A 25,026-nucleotide genomic window follows, 5' to 3' on the forward strand; every position below is an offset into this window, starting at 1 on the left:
TCACCTTTATGCTGTCAGTGCATCAAAACCATTTGTCACAGATATATTTCAGTCGCACAGATTCTCAGTACAGTCTTACAGTTATAAAACAAAAGTTCACCCAAAAATGAAAAATATATGACCCATTACTCACCCTTATCTCATTCCAAACCTGTTAGACTTTCCTTCTTTTGTGTGACACGGTATATTATATCCTATGTTTGCTTTTAAAAGATCCATTTTTACATTTTACAGATCTCAAAGAATCTCTTTAAAACCCACTTGGATGCATTTGCTTACATTAATCTGTATATGAAATCTCAATTTTGCAAAATTTGTCTTCTTGACCTGTGCATTAACTAATATAATTGTGCAGCTTATAGAGAGTATTTTGCAATCTCTTTGGAGATTATCTGTCGAAAAAAATGCCATACTTTTCAATCTTGATAATTAGCTGGTTCTAATTGGGATCACATGGTTCATGTGGTAAAGGGAGGAGGATTAGTTTGAAAAGCCTTATTGTGACAGATTTAAAGACAGTGCTTGTGCAAAGGCTTAGGAATTAATTGATTCTTTTCAACTGAGCTATAGTGATTTACATCATTAATCATGAATATACTGAAAGGTCATGTTGTTCACTCATGAATTGCAAATAGAAAATTTGCTGTGCTGATAATGCTACAACCAAATTGCATTTGTTTTACATTTGTTTTTTAAGTACAAAAGCATGTGTGATTTGCCTGATCTTGTTGGCCCTGGTTTACACATTCAGTAGTTAATTCTATATTTAATAGTTAAGGTTGATTTGTGATAGATCCAAAAACACATTGTATTGTTACCACTTTTCAGCGTGTATTTCTCCTAACTGAAAATTGTCCAGGATTTAACAATTATAAAAAACCAGTTAACGATATCTCAGAGTTGCTCCAGTGATATAATTGCGCATTTTCCCCAAATCTCACACCAGCGGCGAAAGGTTAATTTGCTGAGACAGGCTGCATGTGCTTTATCAGCATTCATGTAGCCCTGATGTTAAATGATGAAAACTTTGGGTGCCAACTCAAACAAAAATTCTGAAGTTTAATCCTCTAGCAGATGCATGTCTTACAGTCTCTTTTTTTTATATTTCAATCTATTCCCACTGAAAGACTACGTTTGACTGAACTAGGACAAGCCAGTCTTGTTTAGAGGAGTTCTGGGAAGGACTTGTGGAAATCGCACAAATAAATAGCATCATGTGGAATCAGGACATATGCTATGACTGACAGAATGTTCCAGCGTGGATGGACAATAAAGGCTGATGGCTGCACGGTTGAATCTTTTTGTCAGCGCACGACGGTGGCCAACCATTTGAATGAGTGTGTGCATGAATAATGGAGGAAACATGGCTTTGGTGGCAAAAGGATGATTTTGGTGTGAAAACATCCTCCACTCCTCAGTGGTTGGTATGCAGTGTAATATTCTCATTTTTGTGGTTATTTGGAAGTCAAATTAATGTAACAAAGCTGAGGTTGTTTTTTTGAAGCTGTGCTGAATTAAATATTGTTTGGCACAATTTGTTTCTTCAGATATGATGAACAGAAGGCCTATTTTTGCATCTGGAACAAAACAAATGTATTATGAATCAGTTTGGCACATTGATTTCTTGAGAGAGTGGAGAGAAGGTACATGTCGTCCACTGGCAAGTGTTTAACAAAACAACCTTGATATAAATCGCATCTACACAAACAAACAATATTTATCTCTGCCAGCAAGTTGGTCACTGTCAGATGTGTGTATATTGTATGTGTGTGTGTATGTATATATATATATATATATATATATATATATATATATATATATATATATATATATGCATCATTTCTTTTTGTTCTTTAAGTCTAAAAATTCAGAAAATTCTAACCTTTCATTTAATTAAAACAATTGAAATTGGGGGTGGAGGGGGCTCACGTTATGAAATGTTTTTCTTCAATGCATGTTGGTCACAATTAGAAATTCTAGAAATTATTATGAGTAAAATATCTCTGAAGTATATTCCCATTCATATATATATATAGCATTAAACTGTCCTTCCATGCCTAAATATGAGGAACACGAAGGCCAAATTCCCTTAATCATCTATATCACAAGGAGTAAAACAAAGAATATAGTTCAGATGTGCAGAACAAGATTGTTGAGCTTCACAAAGTAGAAAGTGCCTGTAAGACAATCGCTAAAGCATTGAAAATCACAATTTCCACCATCAGGGCAATAATTAAAAAGTTCCAAGTTCCTGAGGTTGTGTGTCTACATTGTCCTAATGCAGTATTAGGAGGAGAGTTTGAGGGGCTAAAGACTCCACCAGATGGGTTTGGTGCAAACAAGTACCCGATGCCCACTGCTGGATGTTTAATGTTGGTGGCCTATTTTTCTTCATGGACATCTTGTTCAGATACATGACATCGTGGATTCTATCAAATAACAAAAGATAAAAATCAAAACCTGACTGCTTCTGTTAGAAATCTAACAATAGGCCATGGATGGATCAGTACAATGATCCAAAACATCAAAATCAACTGGGTCAAAAATGGGTCACTAAACACAAAATTATGCTTCTGCCATGAAAGTCCAAGTCCTCTAACCTGAAAACTAGTGGGTTGAACTGAAGAGGGGAAGCACCAATATGGAGTTGGGAATCTCAAGGAATCTGAAGTGATCCTGTATGAAGGAATTGTTTCTGATCTCGTCATTTTTTTGTCCAAACTCATGAGGCATAACACACCCCTCCGGAAGGCGTGACCCCACTCTCTTTTTTTTTCTTTTTTTTTTTCACTTTTTTTTATGCCAAACTAATTATTCAAACTAATTATATTTACAGTCATCTAGCCAAAAATGTTAGAAATTAACCAATGTTATTTTTAAAAGTCAGGTAAAAATTATTTCAATTTAGTTACATTTATTTAAATGAAATAAATATTTTTTTAATTAAATTCTGAATGTTTAAGAAATATTATGTACGTTTCTCTCATTTTTATATATTCTATGTAGGAACAATACTTATGTAGTAACAATAAATATTCTCTGTAAAAATTATCTGTAAAAATCTGTCAAAACTGTTATGGAAAAAGGCTCCATCTATTTTATATTTTGATTTATTGACATTCTGCTTTTCCCTGTTTTATGTTTTTGCTGAGATAATTTCTATATAGCCTGCAGCTTACATTTTGTTCAAATAAATAAATAAATATATAAATAAATAAAAATGAGCATATCTTCCATCAGGCATGCCAGGTGAATTATGGAGCCATATTTACATTAATCAGACACATACCGTGCTATTTTCCTATTGTGGCAGGTTTATTGTGGTCGAGGCAAGGGCATGTTTGTCACAATCATATTAATCCATATAAAATCCAGTACCAGGATTTTTGTTGATGCATATGGTTTCCCAAGCAACATTTTTAACACTTTGTACATGCAGCCAGAATCAAAATAAGAAAACTCTTTGAAATTACTATCTTTTGTTTCTTGTCATTGTACCTTTGTTCTATGAAATTGGTGCCACAACACATGTTGAAAGGCATGGGTGTGGGATAAGACACGCTGTGGAAATCGTTTTCCGCATCTGATCAAGTAAGTAGAGCTGTAACAGAGGGGTGTCTCTGAAACACCTCTTAACAGCTCTGCTGTAGCGCTGCAGGGAGGAGGAACATCAATAAGCCACCAAATATCCTCAGGCAGATCTTTAAAACAAATTAAAAGAGGTGGAGGAAGAGAAGTGTGTGTGTGTGTGACAGGGTAGCTGATGAAGCTCTGGAGGATGGGCCGCGGCGCTCCTGTTTTCACGCTGATGGGAGATCGAGTCCCCAGCCATCTGCTTCTTGGCCCACTCAAGGGACGCCTGTCTAGCTGAATATGCTCAGCAAGCAGAAAGGGAGACGCTGTGGCAGCACTCCTCCTCTACTGCCCTCTCAAACCCACTGATTCAGGCAGCAGCAGGATTGCAGCGTGTGAGCCAGGTGAGGGGCGACGAGGTGGCATTCGTGTGGAGGGTGAGGGGTCACTATCTTGTCTTGGCAGGGCTCCGTTAGATCATCATAACCAAAGAGCTGGCAGGCACATCCACACACACTCATTCATAAAAACTCAAGGTACTGCCTGTCTTTAAATGTAGTCATGTGGCCTTTACATGTGGTTTTCATGTAAGCATACTAGTGCACTACTAGTATGAGTGGATTGAGATTTCCTGAATCAGGATTTGAGGGACTCAAGACTCAAGTAAATGACAGTATGATGATAAACGATATTAGTCATTATCACCAATTTGTTTTTAACTCTCTGGTATTCCTCACTTGGTGGTGCTAGACAAAATTCACCTCAAAATTAATTAATAAAAAAAAGCATATTTTGAAGAATGTTGGGGTCCAAAACAGTATTGAACCCAATATATTATATGAACCAAGAATTCACAAAAGTCCACAGGAGAAAGAAAGATACACAGGTTTGGAACAACATGAGGTTGAGTAAATGATAACAGAATTTTTATTTTGGAGTGAATTATCCCTTTAAATTCTATTAACAGCGTTAGTGGCATGAAGCCAAGTGGGCAATTGGCCAAGTTACACCACGTCTGGGGTTGGGGGGTTTCATGCAGGGTGCTATAAATATTCTCAGACATCAGAAGATGCTACGATATGGTGACATGATTCACTTATTATAACCCCAATATATCAACACAAACAGGTTATTTCATTCCTTTTTTTTTAAAGATGGTTAGATGGTTAGCAAATTCTGCACAAGTTATGGGGTTAACTTGCTGTAAAAGGTCATGATGAGTCGAAATATTGGAAATAATTTTGCGCAGCTCATAGCAATTGTTTCTATCACACTAGTCTCCTATAAACATGTTGTTAAAGCTATAATTTCTTGTGGATTAATTTTTTTTTTTTTTTTTTTTGGCATAATATCTTCCATTTTCTATGCATAACTGAGACATTTTAGTTTGTCTTTGTTTTTAGTTTTTTCCCCCCCCTTTTTTTCATTCTGCATAAAATAAATTATTAAAAACATTATTTTTTTTAACACTTGTTAAAAATCTAATTGTGAACAGTTAATTCGTTTATAGGATTATTTTTTATTTTGACCTTAAAATATTTCATCAAAACGTCAACCCAATCTTCAGACTTCTTTCTGGTGACATATCGAGGACTTCTTTGATTATTTAATCCACTTAAACCTACTTCTTCTTCTTCCTTTTTTTCTTCTTCTTTTTTCAGTCAACTGCAAGCTTGCTTACATCTCAAAATCCACTCAATAACCAATGGATAGAATCAAGTGCCCGCCCCACATTTTTTCTTTTTTGATAATCCGCTTCACAGAAGTAAAAATCTAACACTACTTCAATCTCATTCCAACTGCACATCTGGACATACTGAAAATCGTCCAGTATTTGTTTTGAAGCATTTTGATATATTTTTTTTTTTCATTGATGATCTCTACCTATCATTTTCCATTTAAATCAATGATTCATGTTTGTACAGGCGTGAGCCTGTGTGGTTATTTCAGCAGTTGCAGTGGTATTTCACCTGCTAACTCTGCTGCTGCATTAGAATTCCATTCCATCCAGTTCCCTCTGATTGTCTGATGTAGACGCACAGACACCTAAAGAGGATTCTGTTCCCACTGAAAGTAATTGGCAACTGCTATGCACAAATGAGCCAGACATAATACACTAATGGCTCTGCGTGCGTGTGCGAGTGTGTGCCTCTCCTGTGGTGTATGCTAATCCCTAGAATGAGCCGGACTTGTGATCGGCATGTCAGTTCTGTTAAGTGAGGAAAGCAAGGAAGAAGAGATTCCCTTCAGGACCACAGCAGAAGGATATCAGTGTCCCAGTAGAAGTGTAAGTGGAGCTACAGTATCAGGGGAGCTGGTAATGAGAACACGTTCTCTGTGGGCTGATTAAAAGGCCTGTCACTCCATTAGCTTAACACCCACATAAATGCACACATAAACTTAGTAATGGCTGTACTAGCATTTTGGGAATGTTTGGGTGGGGAGGGGCAGTCTTTCTGTATCAACGTGACTGATGGTCTTTCCATCTGAGCGTGTTCAAGCTGAGCGCCATGTGGCTGCTAAATATTACTCTTACAGATTTGGTTAGTGATTTAGGCAGCAGGAGCGGCTGGTGTGTTCTGCACATCTGTCAAACCCAGGGGACTCAGTCTTGTAAACTCCATTAAGTGTTTGTGAGGGTAATAACGGATTCCTGTCTAATAAAACAGAACGACTGCCTTTCTAATCTTCTGCTTCTCTAACATCAACGCGCTGTTCCCGGTCCAGCAATCTTCACAACAAAACAACACCACGGCTGTAGAAAAACTTTATGCACTGCTATCTGCGCCACCCATCCTCCCACCCTAAAATCCTTATTGGTTCTTACAGGTATTTGGATTATATCCTTTCATATCCCCCGCCCTATCATATATATGGCTCTGGGCTGTTTATTTTTGTAGGTTTCCTTCTTTGCACCTCTGAGGAATTCCATTAAGAAAATGACTCAGGGTCTGCGCATCCACACTCCCCTGCAAACATGTCCACACCTGCGGGCCGCAGGTTATTGCAGACATTTTAAAATCAAATGATGAGGGCGATTGGTGGCCTGTGGGGGGATCGGCGTTATTAAATATCCCATCACACTCTGAGAGAGAGTAATAGTGTCGTGATCACAGGGGTGCATGAACACTCCAATCATCTGTTTGAGTAAACCGCACTATTTAAGTGAGAGGGACTGTGGTCAAATGCAATTTTATCTATTCCGGAAAGGGATGAAAGCAATTCCGTTGCCCTCCAAACCGGGTTTTTGCCCCAGGCTGGCTCATAAAAAACATACATTCACATCCTGGTCGGACAGGATGGGAATAATGCATGTGGCCCAGCATTTATTGAGATGGTAGTTTCATCTCTGCAAAAAAAAAAAAGAAAAAGAAAAAGAAAAATGGTTTCATAAAGTCGTCAGTTCTATTGATTTATAATTTATGTGAATATACAATTTAAATGTGGATTAAAAAACACAGTTTCATTCCCACATGATGTTTTTCCCCAAACAAACAAGGCCTTTCTCTCCCTAGACGACCATGTTGTGTTTACTAATGATGTTGTTCTGTGTACATACAAAAAAGTGTGATTTCATAGAAGTAGGATATGCAGATATCCTCTCTGCAGAATATAGAATCAGTTTTTCTGTCTGTCATTGTGTCTATTTATAATCCCTACCAGTCTATAGCTATTTATTCATCCATCCATCCATCCATCACATCAGTTTATTCTTGCTTTAAATTTTGACAAACTGTAGGCTGTTCATTGGACACATCTGACTGATGGCAATGAGGGCTCTTGACTCAAAGAATCTCTGGGCAGAGAGAAAATTAGACATGGGTGATTCAGATATGAGGGGCCGCGTTACGTCTTTCCTCCCACGCTTTCTCACGGCCACACTCGGTTGAGCAGTGACACAGAGCTGCAAGGACACAGAGATACGCAGCAGGAAGCCCTAATTACTGCCTTAGCCAAAAAGAGCTCTCAAAAACGGAAGGGAGGTGCCGGCGAATATGAGCATGCTGTTATGGAGTGGATGCTGAGATTAAGTGGATACTTACTGTTCCCTCATTCTCGGAGAAGTCTTTCCATGATCTCATCCAGATGAACTACAAAAATGTGGCTGTTCAGTGAGGGCAACACACAGACGAGATAATGACCTGAATGTCACACATCATTTATCTGTAAGGTCTTTTGATTTCATATTTTAATTGCCTCTTCCACTCCCAGTGGAGATTCATTTGTAAAATATGACTGGGTTAAGAATATGTACACTGTGCATTTACTAAACCGAACAATGTATTTATGAAATAACAAGAGAAAAAAATTGGTTGGTTATTGAATAAAAGTGTATTTCAATCTTACTTTAAAATATTTTCCTATTACAAAAAAAAAAAAAAAAAATTCTCCTCTAGATGCCTTTATATGTACATTATTTCTTGCATCAAAACACACTTTACACTTATGTTACTCTGTGGGTGGAGGGGGGATTATTATTATTATTATTATTATTATTATTATTATCATATATAGGATTTTAGCCTTGAAATAGGCTTTTACAACAAATCCAGACTTTTTTCCTTAGATGCATGTAATAATCACAACAATATGATTGTCTATGCTTTTACCACTTCTTTTTTCTCTCAAGGTTGTATCACTATTCTGTTTTTAAACTCTTTTGTTGAACCTAAGAGGCTGGTGACTCATTTTAAGTACAAAGAGTTTTTTTGTTTTTTTTTTTTTTTTTTTTTTTTTTTGATGCTACAGACCTTCCATTAAGAAATCATTTAAATGCCAGCATAGTACATCAAAGTGCAAAAAAAGATGAGTCGTGGCCACCATTTCATGAAAAGCTGACAGTATAATGATAACATCTGTAAGGCACACATTTAATGCTTCTGGGAGAGTGACGGGGAAAGATATTAAGAGTCTGTGGGGGGTGATCAATAAGAACTTGGATGGACGGTTGTAAATTAGGTTCAATATCAGCAGTGAAAGTACTGCAAGTAGATGGCATTGCTATAATAATATATTTTTTTCTAAAGAGCATGAAAAATACATTGATCATAGTATGCAACCACACGCGTTGTTTAATGAGCTGATGTACAGTATATGAGAACTGAATTATTAAATTATTTTAAATGTACAGTGAAACCCCAAAGGCACACATCCAATCTTAGTTTTTTTCATCACATCTTAATATTTCTCAGAAGGATAGGTATATATGTCAAGCTTGATAATCCAAAACCTATAATGAAACCAAATCCGATAATGAAAAACTGTAATGAAAGAGAATATTAAGCTGAAGCGTGCAACTTTATTTTAAGGTAAAATGCTTCCTGTCTCAGGTTAATATAAGCAACATGGACTCAACAAATTGAGTTTGAAGTGAGGCTATCTGTTTGGCCGAGCAATGGCAGATGGGGGGGTTGTTTGGGAAACCGGTTTAAAAAACAAATTTAGCAGCACCAAAGTTCAGCTTTTCTCACTTTTTTAAAGATGATTAATGTTTATAATAACTGATTATGTAATAAGAAAAGCATTTCCCAATATAAAGAATGTATTGAATTAGAGGAAGAATGCTATTGATGAGACGACATCAGTGCTATATATTTTTGTGTGCCTTTTCAACTGTGTTCTACAACGAATTCAACTGGTAACTGAGCATTGAACATTAAACAAAAATAATTTTTATTAGGGCTTGATGAATAGCTTAAATTCGCTTCTTGATGTAATACTTAGTCCCTAGATCATTTTAGTTTCCTGCTCAAACAGAAATTTGAATAGCCAACATTAAATGAGCATTTAACCTAAATCATGCAATGAATGACATTGTTCTTTTGTGTTCTGCTACTCTCCACTTTACTTAGTCACATCCGCAGTGTGTGTGCTGATAAATATTGCAGAAGGTTTGGTGGGTTATTGTGCACTGCGCTGAGCCAGGAAGACATTGCAGAAGGCTTTGGATAATTTACTGTGCCATAAAGGCAGCATGAGTGATTTTCTCTACTATTTATTACCCCACCCAATGGATTGCTAAACTATTTCATTCAGTTTATAGCTTTATGCTAATGTACGAAAATCAAATCAAGTTGAGTTTATTTATTTGATTTTAAGTTGGTTCTCTCTGTGATTTATTTGACATTTTAACAAATGGTGTATGATGGATAGTCAATAGCATCTGACACTTGGACATTAATATTAGGAATTCTTTAGTAAATGTTAAAGGCTATAAGCAGCTCTAGGAGTTTGAATGTCTTTATGTATTACACAGCAACAGAATATTATTAGCAAAAAATCTGAATCTTTGATTTAGATTTCTGCTATATGTTTCTGGTCTTATTGTGAAACAATCATTATTTAAATCATTGAGTTTCACCCTGAAATACCATTACTGAAGTAATATTGTTGATGAACAATTCACGTTGACTTTTTCCACACATAAAAATATTATTTTGTTGTAAATAAAACAGAGACTATATTGGAGTATGTTTTTGTTGTTTTCTTCTTTTTACTTCAAAATTACATCTTTAATTCAGTGTCCTACTTACTAATCTGTACCAATTTTTTTGCCCTTTTTCCCGGTTTAAGACCATGGTATCCCTGTTCTTAATTGGCCAGCAAACTCGCCTGACCTTAACCCCACAGAAAATCTATGAGGTATTGTGAAGAGGAAGAAGCGATATGCCAGACCCAAGAATACAGAAGAGCTGAAGGCCACTATCAGACCAACCTGGGCTCTCATAACACCTGAGCAGTGCCACAGACTGATCGACTCCATGCCACGCCGCATTGCTGCAGTAATTCAGGCAGAAGGAGCCCCAACTAAGTATTGAGTGCTGTACATGCTCATACTTTTCATTTTTATACTTTTTAGTTGGCCAAGATTTCTAAAAATCCTTTCTTTGTATTGGTCTTAGTTTATATTCTAATTTTCTGAGATAATGAATTTGCGATTTGCCTTAGTTGTCAGACATCAATCTAGGAAATATAATGAAATTATTAAAATAACTGGAGTGTACAGAGAAACATCTGTTGGTTTGAAAAATGAATTTGTCTATTGCCAAGAAATATGTTAATACCGTAGTTTGGTTCTAAAATGGTGAGTTCCTTACTTATAAAATAGGCTGACCGCCCCCTAGTGGACATTAATTCTATTTTGTATCTACACTCTATTCAAAACATATTTCTTTAAATATTTCAGTTCTATTTCTATTAAGGTAATTAGAAATATTTATATAAAATAATATACAAGACTTCCAGAGCTGCCACCCTCTGTTTATTAAATGTTTATTATTATCATTATTATTATTATTATTATTATTATTATTAAAAACTATCTTTTGAAAATGTTATATTTTCATACCAATTTCTGTAATTTTATAAAGATATTAGTTTAGACATTACTTTTCTATATTTCATTAAGTCCATTGCTACCTGCTTGTGTTGTTATTTTCCCCAAAATAACACCTTAACAAATAAATAAACAAATAAATAAATTATAATAATCTGGCTTTTGTTAGGTAAAGAGATTATAAAAGAGTAAAATAGTAACATAAGTTATTTAGAAAGGACAGGTGAACATTTTGATGAGAAAAATGTAAATTAAAATGAAAAAAAAACAACACTTCAAAATTAACAATGGGGAATACAGTAGGATGCTGTCTGTGTAAAAATTAAAATTATGTACCAAAATATTAACAACAGAACAACACATTTTTTTTACCACCACTTAATACAAAGGTTGAGCAGATTTTTTTAGCTGTGATTTCCATTGTTACTCAAGTGTGTGTTCATCTCATCTCACCTCTCCTTTTTTGGTTTTTCATAGAGAGGAGTGTGGCAACAGACTACACTGTAAAAAGTTTAACTATTATTTACTCAATTTTTTTGGTGAAACATTTTTACACTCAAAAAAATTGAGTAAATTTTAAAGCTGTGAAATCAATGAAATGTACTGTTTAAATTGAGTAATTGTAAGTAAAAAAATTAAGTAAATCTGAATAACTGAATAACTTTATATGAGAAATAAAATTAATTAGATATAATCAAAATTATAAAACACCACAACTGTAATTCTATGTAAAATAAACAAAAAATATTGAGTAGATATAATTGAAATATTGGATGAAATTTAACCAAACAAATGTGCTATGTTTACTAGATGTAAAAGTGAATTTAACTTAATATTGGTCAATAAATGATCAAAATGTTGCATTCACTTTTTTTTACACCATTTACCCTTTACAATTAATATAATAAAACCAAATAAAGAAAGAAACACATTTTTTATTAAACATTTATTTATCAATTAAACATCAGACAAAGTCTAAAATCAACCTTTGAAACATTTTATCCATTTTAATATTCCAGTAGATTGCAAAAATTAAAAACTGTAAAGCAGCCATAAGGGAAATGATTAAACCTTATGAAACATTTCATCCATCTTAGTATTCAAGTAGATTACATGTAAAATATGATAGCCGTAAGAGAAATGACATCTTACTTTGTTCCTGGTGCATACCAGCCATTTGCAGTCACACTCATTACCACTCATTAAACCATAAAAAAAAAGCAACACTTACATCAATATTAAAGGGATAGTTCACCCAAAAAGATGATGTTGTCATAATGTACTCGCCCTAAAGTTGTCCCAAACCTGTAAAGTTTCTTTCTTCTGTTGAACACAAAAGATATTTTAATGAATGTTGGTTAACAGACAGTTGAAAGTTGCCATTGACTTCCATGGTAGAAAAAAAAAAAAAAAAAGGCTACTATGCAAAGTCAATGGCAACCTTTAAATGCGTTAACCAACACTCTTTAATACTTGGCTGAATGTCACGTCACTTCACTTAAAATATCTTTTGTGTTCAACAGAAGAAAGAAACTCGTACAGGTTTGGGACAAATTGAGGGAGAGTAAATTATGACAACATCATCTTTTTGAGTGAACTATCCCTTCAACAGAATTAATCCGATAACAAAAACACTTCCATCAGGAATACCCATTCTGTGGGATGATCATGAACCACTACTGTGCAAGAAGATAATTTTTTAACCTCTGAACATTAACAGAGAGTTTTGGAGGATCCAGCTCAAGAAACAGTTTTTGGAACAACTCAAGTGAGTACAGGTCCTTCTCAAAAAATTGTTATATTATGATAAAAGTTCATTATTTTCCATAATGTATTGATAAAAATTAAACTTTCATATATTTTTGATTCATTGCACAACAACTGAAATATTTCAGGTCTTTTATTGTTTTAATAGTGATGATTTTGGCATATAGCATTATAATATAGCATAAAGCAAATTTTGGATGTCATTCGGAAATCAAGGTGCCAGAGTCTGGAGGAAGACTGGGGAGAAGGAAATGCCAAAATGCCTGAAGTCCAGTGTCAAGTACCCACAGTCAGTGATGGTCTGGGGTGCCATGTCAGCTGCTGGTGTTGGTCTACTGTGTTTTATCAAGGGCAGGGTCAATGCAGCTAGTTATCAGGAGATTTTGGAGCACTTCATGCTTCTATCTGCTGAAAAGCTTTATGGAGATGAAGATTTCGTTTTTCAGCACGACCTGGCACCTGCTCACAGTGCCAAAACCACTGGTGAATGGTTTACTGACCATGGTATTACTGTGCTCAGTTGGCCTGCCAACTCTCCTGACCTGAACCCCATAGAGAATCTGTGGGATATTGTGAAGAGAAAGTTGAGAGACGCAAGACCCAACACTCTGGATGAGCTTAAGGCCGCTATCGAAGCATCCTGGGCCTCCATAACACCTCAGCAGTGCCACAGGCTGATTGCCTCCATGCCACGCCGCATTGAAGCAGTCATTTCTGCAAAAGGATTCCCAACCAAGTATTGAGTGCATAACTGAACATAATTATTTGAAGGTTGACTTTTTTTTTTGTATTAAAAACACTTTTCTTTTATTGGTCGGATGAAATTTGCTAATGTTTTGAGAATTTGGGGTTTTCATGAGCTGTATGCCAAAATCATCAGTATTAAATCAATAAAAGACCTGAAATATTTCAGTTGGTGTGCAATGAATCTAAAATATATGAAAGTTTAATTTTTATCATTACATTATGGAAAATAATGAACTTTATCACAATAAGCTAATTTTTTGAGAAGGACCTGTATTTGTGGGTCTTGGGATATCTCAAATCCAATGCATACGTGACTCCCAAAAGATAGCAGCAGGCTCTGCTGAGATTCCCAAGACTGCGGAGGACAGTGATGCCCTCAATCACAACTCCTACATCGCTGACTGCCCCATCATTGTCCCGAAGGATGTAGATTTTTATGACCTCCTATGCCAACTCTGCGTGTACGAAGACGGGTAGATCAGCTGAACCCTACAGGCAAATTTTAAAGATAACTGGTTAGAGCTAACATTCAAACCTGAATGTTACAAGAAAGCGATAAATACACAAAACAAATAGCACCTGAAGAAGCAAACATTCTGTTGGACCGTATGATAGGTAAAATCTCAAACAAAGTTTACTAGGGGGAGGAGTTGCAAAAATTAACAGCATTCTTAGCAAGAGGACAGGTTAATTTTCTACATAGGGACATTTATTTTTAACAATAAACCTAAAAGAAGAATGAAAAGAGACTAACTGTGAGCTTCTATGCTTTAAATAAATGCTATAGGCTTTTATTGAGGTCCGCATTATTTCAACCAATTTCTTTATAAACATGTTTAATATTTAAGTAAAATGACTAATGGTTTTGAAACAAAAAAGCTTGTTTAATTGCACTACTTGAAAAAAAATATGCATTGCATTAACCCTCACACTCAACCCTTAACCCTCTAAATAATTCTGTGGCTTAGTAAATATTACAATAATATTTAACTTTATGAACTTAATAAAATCTCTGAATATTATAAGATTGTAAATGTGTACCTTGAAATGCAATGTAGTTGCTTTGGATAAAAGCGTCTGCCAAATACATAAATGTAAACATAATAATTGACTAAAAATACAACAGTTAATTTTATCTAAAATGTACAGTTATTTTTTATCTTTTTTTTCCACTAAAACAATTTAGTATTTGACTAACAAATTGTTTATTTATAATACACATAATATATTTGTGAAATTTCTATCAAACTATTTAAGGATGCAAAATTAAACTTATCTGTTTCAGGGAACAAAAATATTACTTTAATTTAAATTAAAACAATGTACCCCTCCCCCAGCCTCCGCTGTCCTTCAATACCCACCAGGTCTGGATTTGTTTTGAAACAGCTGCGGTGACTGGAGTAATGGAATGAAAATTCGGCTTTAATGTATATATGTATGTATGTATGTATGTGTATATATATATATATATATATATATATATATGTGTGTGTGTGTGTGTGTGTGTGTGTGTGTGTATATAAATATTATATCAGTCTGGCGAGTAACCCTAAAAAAATTACCAGCCAAATAGCCATAGAGGGTAGGGGGGGATAATAGACGGTTGTTTTTTCTGCATTATTTTTTTTTTAAATAAATGCAAGCTTAATGAGCTTAAGAAACTTATTTTAGAAACATTAAAAAGCTTACTGTTTTCAAACTTTTGACCGATATTGTATGTGATCTAGGTTTCAGTGCACTAGAATGATTTTACAACGGAGCAGGCCTTAAACTGGCTGACTCCCTATAGTGGGAGCTGATTAAAACGCACCAGTCTATGATATGTCCACGCCATTTTAAATACTTTTGCATGGCGTATTTTTAGTGGTTATTTAAGAGCTCATACTTGAGTTCATGTAGTAATTATGATGTTTTACAACAACGTGACAGCTTTTTACAAGACAGAATGTCATTTGAAAGTTCATAAATGATGTGTTCCCTTTTGACAAGCCACTGACCCCAAAGGGGAACCTGTACAAAATCGTTTTCCATTGGGCATGTATAGTTATAGTTGCTGGACCACGGTACACTTATCGTTAGACTTTCAAATGGCGGTTAAACGGTGATCCAAATAGTACGAAAGTTAATCCACTCCAAAAAAAAAACCCTAACATACATATCGCTGCCCCACTAACTAACTTAGAAAACTACACTGTTATGTACACGTACACACGGTCAATGTTTAATCAACTTTTGAATAAAGTATTGCAAATATACATCGTTATAAAATGACTACTTACAGGAAATTCGAGTAATGCTGTTCACGTCGTTGCTGAGAAAAGCAGTCCTTCAGTGACAGGTGCCTCTTGCTTGAGCCGCGAAACTCGTTAAACTTCTTAAGATGTCGCAAAATACAAACACAATTGTTAGGAAATCCTTAATAATTAACTTCTGAATTAAACATCACAAACATATTTAGTTTAAGCTGGCTAAATTACATAACGTACCCCGATATGAGAGGAGTGCGGGTCTTGCCGTTGCTGAGGAAACTCAGGAACGCCGTCCTTCAGGTGACCTCGATTAAGTTACGAAACTTGTTGAAGATGACGTAAAATACAAAGACAATTGTTAGGAAATGCTTAATAATTATTAACTTTATAATAAAGTGTTACAAACGTAAGTAGGATTAGCTGACTAACCTTACTTAACCAGGAGTTGTGAGGAGTATGGCTAGTCGACGTCTCTGCTGAGGAAAGCAGATTTTTTTTTTCCTGCGGAGCTGCACACGTGATCACTTTAGCCGCGAAATTTACTTAATTTATTTAAACCGTTTTTTATTAAGCTGGAACTTTATTTAGGAAAATTGGTAGGAAATACTTAATAATTTTAGTTTCTAAAACAGATCAGTACAAGTAAATAATTATCAAATATTTATATTAGAATTCACCAGAAATATTGAGGGTATGTTAAAAATATAATTAGTTAGTTAAATACTTATTTATTTTCATTAAATAAACTTAAATAATATATGTAAATTTTAGAGAAATTATTTGTTGGATTTTTAATTATTATTTTTAACCTGACCCACTCAAAATATCACTTAAATGATTTCAAAAGATTTTATTAAGTAAATATAGCTCTTTATTTTTGTGAAATTTACTAAGCCACTGAATTATTTTTTACAGTGTATATCATCTGCTGAATCGGCAGAATAATAATGTAACGCAAAAGGTGCGACAGTCTATACTGTAGCTGCTCAGCAAAATACTTCTGTTTTGATTAAACTGTGTTGAACTGTGGACTGCAAAAAAAAAAAAAAAAGTTATATATATATATATATATATATATATATATATATATATATATATATATATATATATATATATATATAAATCATTAAAATAATTAACAAATCTAAAACAGGAAGCTAAAAAAGCTCAGTGGTCAGACAGACATAAGATTCAATAGAAAAGTGTTTTATATAAGACTTTTCTCTTCAAGCACCTTTCCTCAAGGCTCAAATACTAAAGTCTGTTTGAATATCTGAATTATTTTTTTAGACTATCAGGCTCAGCTATTTATTCTTCTAAAGCACCTGAGGCCAAGTTGACTAATAGTAAAAATCCACAGTTCATAGAAATCATTTCATCAGCAGTGCGCTAGATGGCGTTGTTGTACCACGTGCGCTCACATCATGCGCGCCCGGATCTTCCAGAATGCATCGCGGCTGCTAGTGCGGTTAGCACTGACCTGTGAACATTCGGCGTTTTACACACGGCGTCAGGTTTTCTTAAGTTTCATAATTTGCCTTAAGCGATATGCCTCCGAAAAAGCCAGTTCAAGCTACAGGCAATAAGAAAACCCAAGAGAAGAAAAAAGAGAAGATCATTGAGGTGAGATTTGCGGCGTTTTAGCGCTCATGCAGCACGTTGAACACTGGGCCTTGTGCTCTCATTCACTCACTTGCGCATTTTAGAAGCTCCTAATAACATATAAAGCCTAAAATGAATGGATTAACATGAATAAGCAGTCATATACTAACTTAATATGGTTATACTAAACTGTCAGACTGTTATTGTTAATGTAGGGGTGAATAAAGTTGAAAAATGATGGTGTGAAATGAGCCAAAGTCTAGTGCTAGTCTGCCACATTCAGGTTGTGTCTTAAAACGTAGTAAGCTGTACATCTAGACATTAATTTTAACTATCGTAGGGGTCGTTTGAACGTTTGATTTGAATGTGCTAAGATGGTTAACAGTTTGAATGCTCAGTAGCCACAGCCTTAGTCATCTGGCAATTATTATATTTATTTTTAATCTACGTTATGTGTTATTAGACACACATTCGAGTGCATGTGAACATTTGTGCTGTGTATGTATACTCATGTAGAAATAGAACAATCGGCCTGCTTGAAACAATATGGCTTTTAATTTTAGCCTTTTGTAAGCATCACTTGCTGTTCTGATTATGGAACCTGATTTATCTGTTTACCTTGAATTTGAATTGTTTCTGGCAGGATAAAACATTTGGACTGAAAAATAAAAAGGGAGCCAAACAACAGAAGTTTATCAAAGCTGTCACACAGCAGGTCAAGTATGGACAGCAGAATCCACGACAGGTAAGGAATATTATATTTTTATCTGAAGTTTGAATTCCCAAACCGGTGCTACAAAAGTCAGCATGTGTTTTGTTCTATTTGCAGCTTGCTGCTGCTGAAGCTGAAAAGAACAAAAAGAAGGATGACAAGAAGAAGGAGTTGAATGAGTTGAACGAGCTCTTTAAGCCAGTGGTGGGAGCTCAGAAAGTCAGCAAAGGTAACTGGTCCATCAAATGACGGACAACTTTAGTTGAAACATTTCTCTGAATCTTGCACCTTAAAGGGATACTCCACCCCAAGATGAACTTTGATCGTCTTTGGAACACAATTTTGTTGAAAACCAAGAGGCTTGTGACTGTCCCATAGACTGCCAAGTAAATAACACTGTCAAGGTCCAGAAAAGTATGAAAAGCATCGTCAGAATAGTCCATCTGCCATCAGTGGATAAACCGTAACAATATGAAGCGACGAGAATACTGTTTGTTTGCAAAGAAAACGACAATAACGACTTTATCATCACCGTGGTGCCATTTTGGAAAACACTTGCTGAACGCAAACTGCGTACGCTCTTCTGTGTCAGAAGTAATGATACAGCAATAATCAGACATTTAATTTGATCTCAAACCATTTTAATTAGAAGTTATTGCTCCATCACCTCCAGATCTATATAGTTAAACCACCGCTAGTTAAGCAGGGATTGTTGTATGGGAAACGCACCCAAGTGCAACTGAATGTGGCTTTGTGATGAGTAAGACTGTTCTGCTTTGAACTGATCAATGCCCATCAGAAGATTTAGCTTTTCTATTCTATTCTTTGATCATCTTCATGATTTTTCTATTCTGTTTCATTTCAGGTGTTGATCCCAAGTCTGTGCTGTGTGCTTTCTTTAAGCAAGGCCAGTGTACCAAAGGTGATAAGTGTAAGTTCTCTCATGACCTCACCTTAGAGAGGAAATGTGAGAAAAGAAGCTTGTATGTGGATGGCAGAGATGAAGATCTGGAGAAAGGTGAGTTATACGTGTTTAGAATGACAATGTATCATAAGGTTTCCTTTGGATTTTGGAATTAACATTATTGAAACTATTGCTTTTGTTTTTGTTTGTTGGACTTAATGTCAAAGATTTAAATGTTTTGGTTTCCTTTATTTAATTATTTGAATATATTTGATTTTTGGTTATTGCAGACACCATGGACAATTGGGATGAAAAGAAACTTGAGGAGGTGGTGAACAAGAAACATGGAGAGGATGAAAAGAAGAAAGCAAAGACCCAAATTGTACGTTCTGGCAGTTTACAGTCAAATTAACTTTTTGTATTTGTAATCATAGAAGTTAATAAATAATCTTTATTTTCAGGTGTGCAGGTATTTCCTTGATGCTATTGAAAACAACAAATACGGCTGGTTCTGGGTTTGTCCTGGTGGAGGAGACAACTGTATGTACCGTCACGCTCTTCCTGTGGGCTTCGTTCTGAAGAAAGACAAAAAGAAAGAGGAGAAGAGTGAGGAGGAAATCTCGCTGGAGGATTTGATCGAGACTGAGGTGAGAAGGGTGTTGCAGAACATTATTGTGAAGTAACACTGTCATCATTCATCTGTCAGAATTGGTGAAATGATTATCTGTTCATTTTTTCGTAGCGTTGTGCTCTGGGAGCAAATGTGACCCGAATTACTCTGGAAACATTCTTGGCCTGGAAGAAAAGGAAAAAGCAAGAGAAACTGGCTAAAGCTGAGGAGGACATGGAGAGAAAGAAAGCTGACTTCAAAGCTGGAAGAGCATTTGGGGTGAGTGAAAATCATGACACCGATATTCCTGCTTGCCTAAACAATTAAACTGCAGACTTAAACATAAAAAAGATGTAAAAAAAAAAAAAAAAAAAAACTTAATCTGAAATGTATTGTGTTTTAAAATTGTTTTTATTTTTTGCTCTGAATGAAATTATTTTGATGGTGATGTTGTGGTTTGACCAGAGGGTGGCAGTAAAGCTTGTGCTCTTTTATCCTCTGGTTGCTGTTTTACTGTGTCCTGGTTCAAGACTCTTTCATGCTGTCTTCTGTTGTGTTAAATGACACTTCTCTCATGCTTTCATGTCCTCCAGGTCAGTGGAAGGGAAGTGTTTGAGTTCAGACCTGAGCTTGTTGACGATGACGATGAGGAGGCTGATGATACTAAATATTCTGATGATGATGACACTGAGGTTTCTAACGAGGTGAGAGAAAAAAATATTTTTTAACAGAATGCAACCCCACCCCATATAAGTTATCTTGTGATGTTTAATATTTTTAATATTGTGTTGCATTGCAAGTCGTTTAGCAATTGTTAACATGATTCTCTTTCCAGATGGAGAACGCAGAGGAGGTTCAGGACATTGACATTGCTAGATTTATCCCTAAAGAGGTGGATTATGCAGGTATAACGGTGGCAGCGGCTGACAGGTTCACTGCCAAAGCTCCTACAACAAATGACACGGATGGTGAGATGCTTCTGAATATCTTCTCTCATGTGATGTTTTATTTCCTATGCTGATTTGAGAGATCAGTGTTAGTGATGCACGGGTCGTCTCGTAACCCGCGGGTCAGGTTGGGGCAGGTAAAATTGTCACTATATTTGCGGGGCGAGGCATTAAAAACAAAATAAAAAATCCATATGTTGTAGTGTTGGATGATATGATCATTTTTCAGAACAGATCAATGATACACGATATTATCGTGCATGGATGGAGCAAGAGAGAGGCTCTTTGTTCTTGTCATAGCATAACTATTTGGTGTTTTAAATCACGTAGGTGCGCGAGAGAGAGCCTATGGAATCACCAATAATCGAAAAAATATACTTACAAACTTACTTAACATTAAATATAAAAATACTGTATTTAAAACCGTTAGTTCATATATTGTCGGGCGCAACTGTCATATTGCGCGTCCTGTGACAGATATGCTGCATCTGCACATGGAAATTATCAGCCTAAATGTTCTGCAAAATCAATAATAGATTTCATTTAAAGTCCAACAGTTGAACAGTAATATTGGACATAAACACGTTAAATATAAAGTGTTGAAAATAGAGGTCGACCGATTTATCGTTTTACTGATTAAATCAGCACCGATAGTTGATTGCCGGAACAACCGGTTATCGGCAAAAATCCATGCTGACAGTTTTACGCATTTCATCCTTTGTTGGAACGGCTGATAATATCCCGGGTTGAGTCCGCTACTGGAGCGGCTGAGAAAGCTCTGTTTTCATTATATAGGGCGAGAGCGTCCTCTAGTGGCTGTAATCACTGACAGTACGTGCTGTCTGTTCAGACACGTGATGCTGCACGCTGAACAGAGCAATTTAGCCAGTGTGGTCTAACCTTGCTATCGGTATCGCAAAATCCAATATTGTTTGACCTTTAGTTGAAAACAGGTAAGTTCATATATTTTGAGTAAAGTTGAATTGGACTTATACATCAGTCATAAAGCGATCCGGACCGTGCGTCCCATGACGAGACAGACGCGTCTACAAAAGCACTATTCGGACGGGACTAGTTTTCTAAACTACGTTTGAGTTTCGATTCTTACCACCTGACGTCTGTGATTTTCATGTACCAATTCGGACGGGACTAACATCTCCTTGTTTATTACAGAGGTGGGAGGGTCTGATTTGTGGATCTGGGCGTCACAGAGATCACGCGCTCTGTATGCGTGCATTGCATTCATTCAGAATGATTGCCTTAGTATTATTACACAATAAATACTAAATGGCTAGTATAACAAACCATGTTAATGTGTGGTTCCTTTAGTTTAACTTGTTTTCCTTTTTTCTTTTTTTATTAAATGTAATTAAAACATTATGTAACTGAGTACATAAATGAATGTGATTAATCTTACCTGATGCTGATATTACAATAGCCGGTATTAACAGTTTACGTGATCTTGCTCTTGAATTTATTATTTTATTTTATTATTTATTTGCTGCTAAGCAAATATATCAAACATCCGCGCGGTAAGAGCATCTACGGTAATTCACGTTGGCCAAAACACACAAGGAAACGCGTTGTGAAATAAAATATCACCGGCAATCACAGACATTCGCATTCGGACAGGATTAGTTTTCTCAGAGGATCACTGAGTTTGCTGAAAAACACTAGGTAATTTGCTCTGGAATTATCACAGAGGTTGTGTGAGAAAAACACAGACGTGGCAGATTCGGACAGGATTAAAATCACCAAGTACGTCTGCGAAACATAGATTTCTCTAACGACCCCCTGTAAAACTAGTCCCGTCCGAATAGGGCTAAAGAAACAAGAATGAGATGAATTCTAACATAACTGTGGCATTAAACTCAGTGAGTGCTTTTTCAAAATTGCACGTATATAGGCCGTTCAGATTACTTGTTAAAGTGCAATGAAATACCTTATATTTGCAGACAATGTACGTCTGTTGGTGGATGGAGACTTCTTCACCGGCTACAGGCTCTAATCCTGCTGATCTGAAGTGAAATAGCTGGGCAGTTTGATAGTGGAAATTATAATAGGCCGCCTCATAACCTGCTTGGCTGGTAAAAAAAAAATGTTACTTTATTTGCGAGCTTGGGCTGGCCAAATAATTTCAAAAAAGCGGGACTTGCGTGTTGGAAAAAAAACCCAGACCTGCGCATCACTAATCAGTGTAGATATAGTTTTGCATTTGAATAGGCAAGCAGTGAGGTATAGAATGACAAAACATGACATATCGTCTAACTAGTTGTATTTAGGTTCAAAAGTTAAACATCTTTTTGTTGTTAATTCAATATTAGCATTTACCATTCAACTGTTACTATTTATTTACAATTTAAATTTTCTTTTTTTTAGTCTCCCAATTAAGTTTCAGATCACAATTTCAGAACCACTCCTTTATAGTAGTCTGCTTTAAAGTGCTTAAACATTCATCACCTCTTTGTCTTAAATGAGTGTAATAACTCTCAATCAGGCAACAGTTATCCATAAATGTCGTTCTGATACTTCCTGCTTCCTTCTGACATCACTGACCTCGGTTTTGTCTCTGCAGACAATAAATTGAGCGAGGCGTCAGGCGGAGCTGTAGAGAATGGAGAGTTTGGGCAGGACCAGACGCTGGAGGAGGGAGAAACTAATGAGGAGGAGTCAGAGGCGGTGCCAGTAGATGAGAACCTCTTCACCGGGGAGGATCTAGACGAACTTGAGGAGGAGCTCAACACACTGGACCTGGATGAGTGAAGACTGGGACTGTGCATTATTCATGAACTACACATGGCTTGATGTGACAGACAATATTTTCACAAATAACTACCACCAGAATTGCCATGTCAGAAACCGCTCTGCCTGCAACATGCACCCTCATCACTTGATGTCCTGGGATGCTACAGGAGAGAGTGGATGTGGCTCTTGTTCTCTCTCTGATGTATTATTTTTTTTTTTTTGCCCTTTTTCCATTTTTTTAAATTGCAGTCTACCCCAAAAGCACAGTCAGGTGAGGGTTTGGTTCTTCAGCAGGAACATACTCCAAAATTTATTTATGAGGCTGTTGATGATTTGATATTTCTGCATTCTCATTTGAAATATTTGATTAAATCATTTTTGTAAGGACGTGCGTATGAATTAATCCAACATAAATCCTCTTAAGACGTTCAAGCACTATTGGAATCTGGTTTCCTCTTCTCTGCTGTTGAAATGTTACTTTAATGAAATCAAAGGTTCAGTTCAGTATCATCTCAGTTTTTAACTTGTAACCACCTGGTTCAGGATCAGAATGTAAAGGTGAGTAAGTGTGATGCTGACATTCAAGTGTTCAATAATCAGTTGATCAGATTGAGGTGTTGAATGTGAAGTCTCTCTGATGCAGATGTGGCATCTAACCCTTACAGAAAGAGATTTGGATGACATCATTTCTATTCAGATTTGGTTTTTGAGGTGGTTTCAGGAAGTGTAAGACTGAAAGATGAGCTTGTGAGATGAACTAGTAATGTGTCTGTGCTTTTGTATTCAATTGTTTTAAACTGCCCTCCTACCAACACACACACACACACACACAAGTAATTGTAAATAAAAGCATATCAGATAATGGCTTTGAAGTTTGAATGCTTAATTGTAACTCTAAATTTAGTGTAGGATTATTTAAAGGGGTCATATGTTGTTGTTTTTTTTTTGATTATTTTGTGTATTTGGTGTAACAATGTTGATATGCTTTAATGTTCAAAAAACACTATTTTTCAAATACTGTACATTATTGTAGGTCCTCTATGCCCCGCCTCTCTCAAACAGTCTTTCTACAAAGTCCCTCCCTTCGACAAGCTCAGTATGCTCTGATTGGCCAACTGACCCAGTGCATTGTGATTGGCTGAACACCGCAAGCACTCATCAGAAATGTAACGCCCCTTTCCATAAACACAGCTTCTTCTTTCAAAATAATGTAAAGACAGTTATTAATTTCCTTAATTTTACCATCAGTTCAAGCCCGAAAGAACAGAGTGGTGTGACCGACACTGATGAAGCTCGTATGTGTTTGCAGTACACAAAGTTAGTAATCTTAAAGATTCCTAAATGCATCTACATTCGGAAAGGCCAAATAAAGTGCTTTCACCTAGATGCACACAGCATCTCCCAGACACAGCTGCTTCAACACTAATTGCGGTTACTGAAACCATGCCTTCCTTCTTTGTGTGAACATTTGGGCAGCATTACACAAATATTTTCACGTAGTGATGTAGACATGTGGGGGCGTGTTTGAACGAAACGTTTTAGAGGGGCTTGGCAGAGTCTTAACTTTTATAAAGAATATCTCTTTGGATTTGAGACTTAAGTTTTTGCAACTTTACAGATCATCTTCATGCACCAAAGAGCTTGTAACACTCCAAAGAGAAAGGAAAAAATGAAATCGCATATGACCCCTTTAAGCTTGAGTAGAAATCTGCCATCTGAAGAATGTTCAGATGAAAGTGCACACGCTTAGTCTGGTCTAGATGTGGACTTCAGTGTCCTATATCAGATTATGATTTCAGGGCTATAGCTGGGGTTTGCAGGGTGTATCTGTGGG

The 25,026-nt window shown here is 36.0% G+C and overlaps 1 protein-coding gene and 1 long non-coding RNA gene across 4 annotated transcripts; one reads left to right on the forward strand and one right to left on the reverse strand.

The window, feature by feature from the left end:
- Window positions 1–11,823: 11,823 nt before the first annotated feature.
- Window positions 11,824–16,590, reverse strand: LOC128019658 (uncharacterized). Of its 3 annotated transcripts, XR_008185230.1 has the most exons (5): window positions 16,112–16,590; window positions 15,910–15,995; window positions 15,703–15,797; window positions 13,692–13,912; window positions 11,824–13,390 (listed from the first exon to the last, which is right to left on the reverse strand). It is a non-coding gene; the product is annotated as an uncharacterized LOC128019658 (long non-coding RNA). The 3 variants fall into 3 exon arrangements; XR_008185229.1 differs by having other exon boundaries at window positions 11,825–13,912; window positions 16,102–16,590; XR_008185228.1 differs by having other exon boundaries at window positions 11,826–13,912; window positions 16,112–16,588.
- A 511-nt stretch (window positions 16,591–17,101) lies between these two features.
- On the forward strand, window positions 17,102–24,054 carry LOC128019660 (zinc finger CCCH domain-containing protein 15). Its single transcript, XM_052605765.1, has 10 exons — window positions 17,102–17,295; window positions 17,918–18,019; window positions 18,104–18,215; window positions 18,852–19,004; window positions 19,181–19,272; window positions 19,352–19,537; window positions 19,633–19,779; window positions 20,094–20,204; window positions 20,336–20,468; window positions 23,023–24,054. The coding sequence occupies exons 1-10, from the start codon at window positions 17,221–17,223 to the stop codon at window positions 23,208–23,210; spliced, it is 1,299 nt and encodes a 432-aa protein (XP_052461725.1). The 5' UTR covers window positions 17,102–17,220; the 3' UTR covers window positions 23,211–24,054.
- The last annotated feature ends 972 nt before the right edge of the window (window positions 24,055–25,026 follow it).

This window comes from Carassius gibelio, chromosome A9, assembly GCF_023724105.1.
Source record: "Carassius gibelio isolate Cgi1373 ecotype wild population from Czech Republic chromosome A9, carGib1.2-hapl.c, whole genome shotgun sequence".
Taxonomy (NCBI): Eukaryota; Metazoa; Chordata; class Actinopteri; order Cypriniformes; family Cyprinidae; genus Carassius; species Carassius gibelio.